Source organism: Globicephala melas, chromosome 1 (assembly GCF_963455315.2).
Source record: "Globicephala melas chromosome 1, mGloMel1.2, whole genome shotgun sequence".
Classification (NCBI taxonomy): Eukaryota; Metazoa; Chordata; class Mammalia; order Artiodactyla; family Delphinidae; genus Globicephala; species Globicephala melas.
In genome coordinates, this window is record NC_083314.1 from 172,778,927 (window position 1) to 172,786,537 (window position 7,611).

General features: G+C 45.3%; 1 protein-coding gene across 1 annotated transcript in view; it reads right to left on the minus strand.

Annotated features, from left to right (window-relative positions):
* OTUD3 (OTU deubiquitinase 3) overlaps window positions 1–6,819 on the minus strand; it is a 29,267-nt gene extending 22,448 nt beyond the window's left edge. The window contains exon 1 of the mRNA XM_030876274.3: window positions 6,470–6,819. Coding sequence (XP_030732134.2) covers window positions 6,470–6,690 — 221 coding nt within the window. The 5' untranslated portion in view covers window positions 6,691–6,819. The remainder of the gene's footprint in view (window positions 1–6,469) is intronic.
* Window positions 6,820–7,611: the final 792 nt, after the last annotated feature.

A 7,611-nucleotide genomic window follows, 5' to 3' on the forward strand; every position in this document is an offset into this window, starting at 1 on the left:
AGAGGCATCAAATAAGAATCCTATTCCCCACCTACCAGCTGGCTGACTCAGGAGAGATACTGAACTTCTCTGTACCTTTGCTGCTTCAACAAGTGAAGTTTGGTGATGTACTAACCACCTGAAGACAGGGTCCAGACACTACAGGCCATTCCACACCTAAGGGCTATGACTCCCAGATCCCCTTTCAAAATAATAAATCATATCTACTGCCTCTTTTCTGAAACCCTTTTCACTATGGCTGCTCAGCTATTCACCTAACAAGTCCCAAAAAGGTAGCAATTTGTCAAGCTCCCAATAGAAACAGCTGAGCGGAACATCCTCTTTGAGTCCTAAGGACACAGTGGGGAAAGCTGTGGGAAGAGCACCTGGACAACACACAGGCATAGTTCACAAGGACACTCTCCCTCCTCGGCTCACCGCCTCTCACCCAAGGGCCACAATGCTGTCCGTATTCCTGCCAAATGGAAACTCTCCAAGTTTTCTTTCTGTTTTGTTTCTAAAATTAAAACGCTGGTAATAAATTGTAAGAGTTATCTTTACTTTCAAACCCCTTAAAGGCTTCTAAAATTCCAAACTATACCACAAACACAGAGCCCAGATACACAGGGACTGAAACAAGACAAACACTGGTATCCTCAAAACTAAGGAAATAGCCATTCTGAAGCCAAACGTTTGTCCACTTTCACACCAAACTGTTTACTCCTCCAAATGAAAACCTATGATATTCTAATTCCAAAATATAAACTCATCACACTTCTGGAAGGACTTCAAACCTAAATGTATAGGTGACGGAGGTTTTCTGTTTTTCAACTCAGAAAAGTGAGTTTTCAACAGAAAGTTATAGAGAGGTAGGAATCTCTTCAACATATAAGGAGATATATATATATATTTTGTTTGTTTGTTTGTTTGTTTTGGTGGGGCGAAGGGGAGAATTTAGACAACAGATTCTACAAACTAGAATCCAAGAAACTCTACATCAATCTGGGGCAACATTCTAGAAGGGACTGGAACATAACAGTTCTATACACTAGAATGAGGTGTCTGTTGCTAAAATCTAACAATGGCAGTCTTTTTTCAACCACAGGAATAAAGTAAGCTAGTGGATAAGATGTTCTCAATTTTAAGCTTCTCTCTCAAACTTTTCTTAAAACTTTAACACCTGCCACCACTAGTTTATTCTTGAATCTAGTTTAAAAGAAGGCATGATTTGGTGCAAAATTACATATTTAGTTGCTTTACATTTGATATCTCAAAATTCATGGTGCTCTGCAGAAAGTAACATGCTTTCCATGAACTTTCAGCAACAGAGGCAAATGTTCTCCACATAAGCCAAAAAAGTAGGCATCACACTGTATATACCGCATGAGTGCAAGCATGTTCGCCTGTATACTATATACACAGATGTAGAAACACATACAAATGTATGCAAAGAAAAAGCACTGAAACCATCACTTCAACAGCTCTTACAATGTGCCAGGGACTGTTCCAAACACTTTATATGTATTAAATGTGTTTAGTCCTTACAACTCTATGAGATGGGCACTATCCCCCTAAGGGGGGGGGGTACCTTAGTTACCCCTAAGGTAACTTGCCCAAGGGGTACCTTAGTTACCCCTAAGGTAACTTGCCCAAGGTCACAAAATTAGTAGGTGGTGGACCGAGGATTCAATCCCAGGCACCAAAATGTTAGTAACAGTTATCCCTGGGGAGTGGAATTAGGATCATTTGTTAAACTTAGTTTGATATACTTTTCTATATTTACCAAACTTTCCTTGAGCTCACTAAAAACAAGTAGTCAAAATGAAAAATCAAGACAGACAAATCACTTCCTTTTCTGACAGAGTTACAAGATAGTAGCACATGAAATGTGAACAAACTCTACAAACAACCTAGGTTCCCTTAGGGAGCCCAGCAAGCGCACTCACGATCCTCGTGAGAACAGGGCGGCCAGGGCCCAAAGGGCCTCTAGGAGATCCCAGCTGTTTCCTGAGTCCACACCCTCACCCAATACACTAGAGCAGGGCTTCTCACCTCCCCCCACACACACACACTGTTGACATTCTGGAATAATCCTTTGTCCTGTGCACTGGAAGATGTTTAGGAGCATCCTTGGCCTCTACCCACTAGACGCCAGTAACACCACTACCACCATGTTCCCGCCAGTCGTAACAGCCAAAATTATCTCCAGCCATTGCCAAATGTTCCCTTGGGGGGAAAATCATGCCCACTTCAGAACCACTGCACTATAGGGATATATGTAGTCTTGCATTTGAGTTCACAAAACTAACCAATTACATTAATTAAGGGTTTTGGGTGCTCAGTAATTTAGCATGAGACAATACTGCAACGTTAGGTGTTAAAAAAATTAATGGGCTCTTAGGCTGCAGTAGTGGCAGTAAGTATGCAGAAGTCGGGGGAGAGGGGGTCAGATTTTGTTCTGTTCTTTGAGGTCAGACCCCAGCTAAAGTACTGTATATGATTCTAGTTCCTACATTTTAACATAGGTTCAGATGAGTTGACGTGGCTTTAAACTAAATAATATGAAGAACATAAACAACGAGTGACTTCTAGCCTAAAGAAAGCTCAGGGGGACATGAGAGCTGCCTCCAACTATCCGTCATGGTGAAAGGGGTGTTATCCTTGTACAATAAAACTAAACTAAAACAAGGAAGCTACAGGGACATAGATTTTGGCAAATAAAAGGTAATTTTATTTTAGGTCTAGAGAGACGGACTGCACAGACTAAGGATTTTGTACATTTCTATTGACAAGCTTCAGGAATTGCCTACATGTGTGTTATACAATATGGTTGCCACTAATCACAGGTGATTACTAAGCACTTGAAATGTGGTTAATACAAATTGAGGTGTGTTGTAATTGTAAGAGACTTACACTTTTGGACGTTATTTTAAAAACTTGTTTCATTTTACCTTTTTAACGTGGCTAACAGAAAAATTTTTAATTATTGTACATACGTGGTTCCCATTTCATTTCTATCAGACAGTGCTGGTCTCAATCACTGATTCTCCAAGTGTGACCCCTGACCAGCAACATCAGCATCACCTGAGAATTTGTTCAAAATGAAAATTCTGAGCCGCCTAGCCCAGCCCCAGCCCTACTGAGTCAGACACTCTGGGGTTGGGAACCCAGCAACCTCTTCCCTCTGAGGGTTTAATTAGCCCTCCAGGTGATTCTGTTGTATGTTAAAGTTTGAGAAATACTAGTCTAGACTCTAGACTCTAAATCAGCAGTTCTCAATTATACTGCACATTAGAATCACATGCGGACATTTTTAAAAATTATCCCTAACCAGGCCCCACTGCCTGAGATTCTGGTGTGGCTGATCTAAGGGAGCGCCCAGGCGCTGTATTTTTTCCAAAGTTCCCCAAGTGATTCTACTGTGACACCAAGGTTGAAAACCACTGAGCCAGACACAAAAGATGAGGCTGCTGTACAGGTGATGCAGGTACTAATGGATAATCAGACAAGATGACGAAGTGTGAATGCCCTTCTAGCACTAAGATCCTACGATTATAAAAATAAGGTAAAACTTTCACAATAAAACAACCTGAGACAGAGACAAATGGCTAAAATTAGTGATTCTTTAATGCTTTAATATTGGAACACTACTAATTAGCAATGTACTTTGAGGCTACATTTAGGAAGATACAACTGGATATAGTTCAGAGAGATGTTAATATTGTACTGCCTAATCCAATTAGCGATTCTTTTCACGCTACATCCAATCATGTTTTTAAGGACAGCATCAAGGTTAAAATATATCTTGTTTTGAAACAGAATCCAATTTATGTCCACCCTCCAGATAACACAACAAATATGAAGGCGGGCCATGATGCATTACAAAAATCCATAAGTAGCTCCCTGATTAATCTATGCTACATTGATTTCACGTAAAGGCTACATTAGAGAACACCAGCTAATTTCTTCCCAAGTACCCGAAGGTTCCAGAATGCTACAAGTACCATACTGCCAACAATGAATACGCCTATATAGTGTGAGATGCTATCTCAGGCTACTCAATATTGTAATCAGACCAGAATGGAAAGACAGAAGACTGGAGATTGTCAACTATTTTTTTATTACTGTAACTTTATATTTCACCAAGAGTACTCAATAAATGTTAACAAATAAAAGAATCTGTTGATGCCCACTAACCTGTAACATACACAGGACGCACCATCCACTGCACAGTGATAAAGCCTGTCATCACCATATCCCAAAGTACCACAATACTAAAGAGGGCTGAACAGTCCACGGCACCCACGGGAAGAATTTGTGAACAGAAAGGGGTTAGCTTCATGGAGCCCCCAAAGGAGAAATTATCATTATCCTTTTATCCATCTAACATTGTCCAAAGAACAGGGACGTCAGAAGTGAGAGACATGAGCATTGCAGTCAAGCTGGCCTCTGCCTCTGCAGCCTCATTGCCGCTGACTTCCACCCTTGTACCCTATACTCCTGTCATCCTAAACAACTTGCAGATGTCTCAAAAATAATGTGCTCCTGTGCCTTTCCATGTATTACTCGTCAGCCTGGAATGTTCTCTTGGCATATTTTTATTGGATTTTTATTGGTCCTTCATGACCCAGTCTGAGTATGACCTCCTCTGAAAGGCATCTAGCACACGGTAGGTTTCGATGAACGTTTGGTGAATGAACAAGGTTTCCCTGACCACTTCTGGGAGTGTTGGCAACTTCCTTCTCAATAGTACCACTATAATCGGTCACTGTTAAGAATATATCAACTTGCATTTTAATTATTTATATCACCCATTCTTAAAGTGTGGCCCAGTTTGGGAAGGGAGGGTATCTCTGAGAACCTTTCAGGGTATCCATGAGTCCAAAACTAAGATGTTATTTATCTTTTTCACTCTCATTCTCTCACAAGTGTCCCGTGGAGTTTTCCAGAGGCTACCTGATATATGATACTCGATGTTATCACTCTGAAAGTTAATATAATGTGTGTTTGTGTATTATGTTTTTAATTTTTATTTTACTTTCTAATATAGTATTGTACCTATAACCCACATAAACAAAAGCTCTTTGGAGTTCTCAGTAATTTTTAAGAGTGTAAAGGGATCCTAAGACCAAAATGTTTGAGACCTGCTGTTATGTCTCCCTTACTAAGCTTGAACGTCAGTCATCAATGTGTTCCCAGCATCTCTGTGCTGCAATTCCTGCTCATAAGCAATCTTCTGTTGAGTACTTCAGTTTCCTGGATACCCTGCCAGTGGGAAGCCCATGCCCAGTACAGCAGACACAAGCAAACCAATCATTTGCAAGGAAGAAGCAGACCTCAGCCCAATCCCACCGGAAAGTACTCAACTGGTATTTCGGTTTATAGAGCAATGTCTGTGCTTGTGAGTTTGCTTAGGATAAATAAGGCCCTGAATATTTATTAACTATATTTGACAAAAATCAAGGTACTAGGCTAAAAGCAAGACCCAGCAAAGCAAGCTTTTAACTGTAGCGACTCCACTAAGAAAATGCCTCTTTGAGGGGCCCTGCTGAGGGTCTAGTTGGCCTCCCTCTATGATATTTTTATCATTCATTCATTCAACAAAAATGCCCAAATGAAGGGAGGAACAAAAACAACCAGGCTGTTATTAATACTATCTCTTCAAGAGTGCCACACTCCGGCCTCCAGACCCCCTTTTACCTACCCCTGCAATGGGGATGCTAACTGATCTCCTGCCCTCTCCCCTACCCTTTTTCTTCTTCCCTCCACGCTCCTCGATCCATATGCCCCTTCCCGAGGCCATTCTTCCTTCCCTTCGCCCAGTCCCTCCCTCCCACCCCGTTTATTTATCCCGTGTTCCCTAAAAAAGTTGGACACAGATTCCAGTCTAAACCCCAAGCAAACTTGGGTAAGCGCCATTGCTTACAGAGAAACTGAAGCCCATATAAGTAAGAATTAGAGAAGCTGCCTTCAGCTCAGTAAACAACAGGCCCTCACAGACCTAATTTCCCAAGCGTAAAAGGAGGGCAATATCCAACAGTAAGGACTCAAAGGAGGCCAAGCGTTATACCAAGTGGGGCTTACGCCTTTCTATTCGTCTGATGGTCATTATGACCGCTCTCCGCGCGGTCTTGCTCTTCGGCTGACTGGCTCCAGCTCATTCGTTCAGGTCTCAGCTTAAATGTCACCTTCCAGGGGGGCCTTCCTGAGCACCGATCTAAAGGAGACCTGCTCCAGTATTCTCTCTCAGGACCCCTTTACAGTTTGCTTGGAGCCTTTGCCACGATTAGGGCAACTGGGGATTACTCGAGCGTCTCGAGGGGAGGGGCCTGGCCGCCTCGCTCGCCGCCGGACCCCCTGCATTAGGAAACGGCTGGCTCGCAGCTGGCGCTCGGGGCCGCCCGATGAATGGATGGGCGAGAACCGGCGACGGTCGCCATGCCCGGCGGGTCCCCCGGCGCCGCCCCCCGCGCTCCCGGGCCCGCCTCACCCGTCCCCCGGCACCTCCCGCAGCTTCAGCCCCAGGGCCTGCAGCTGGTTGGCGAAGCTGACGAACTCCTCCTCGCAGCCGCCGCCGCCGCCGGGCTCCGGCCGGTTCCGCCGCTCCTTAGCCAGGGCCCGACGCGCCGCCCGCTCGTCCCGCTTGCGCTCGGCCTCGGCTTTCCGGCTGCCGCTGCCCGGCCGGCTCTTCGCCGCCTGCTTCCGGGACATGGCCTTGGCCCCGCGGCCCGCAGCGGCAGGAGCGAGAGCCGCAGGACCGCCGGGCGGCCGCCTCAGGTGCCGAGGAGGCGAAGCGGCGTAGGCTACGGAACCCGGCGACGGCGACACTGCCACCCCGCCTGCGCCGGCGCCGGGGACCCAGGTCATGTGATGGAACCCCGCCCCCCGCCCGGCTAGTCTGACAGGCGCCATAGAGAGCTCGCCTGGGAGGGCTAGAGGGGAGCCCATCTTTGTTTGTTTCGCTCCTCCCTCTATCGGTGGGTGGTACTCCAAGTGAGCCGCCGGTGGGACCAGAGAGAACAAAGCAGGAAAAGGTCAAGGAGAGCCGGGGAACTAAAGCGCATACACTTTATTTAATCCTGGCGTCCTCTGCTTCTCTACCTTCCCTCATAACTCAGGGGGAGGTAGCCCTTGTCCAAAACTGGCTCCTCTTGTAATCTTGATTCCACCGTAAGGTGACCAGCCCAGGTTTACCTGGACTAAGGGTTTTCCAAGGGTGCAGGACTGTCAGTTTTAAAACGGGGACAGCCCCAGGTAAACCAGGGTAGTTGGTAACCCTAATCCACATCCACGTACCCTGGAAGCTAACTCCAGCAGTAATCCCCTCTCTCCTCCTGTAATCCCCTCTTCTCCCTCATCCTGGACCCTCTTTCTTAACTCTCTCTTCCCACGGTGATGCCACTGTCTCCTCCACGTCTTGACCCTCTAACCAGTCTCTTTCACCATTTCTGGGAATGTTCCTAATGTTTCTGCCCTTAATGATGTTAGTTTCCCTACCTACAAGTTCCCCTTTGGGAATAGCCTCCATTTCCTCAGTTTCAACTAATGTCTGTACTTATCTTCAGTGTGTAAGTAACTCTCACTTCAGCCCTTGTGGTAGATACCAGATGTAACACTGAATCAAAGAGACAT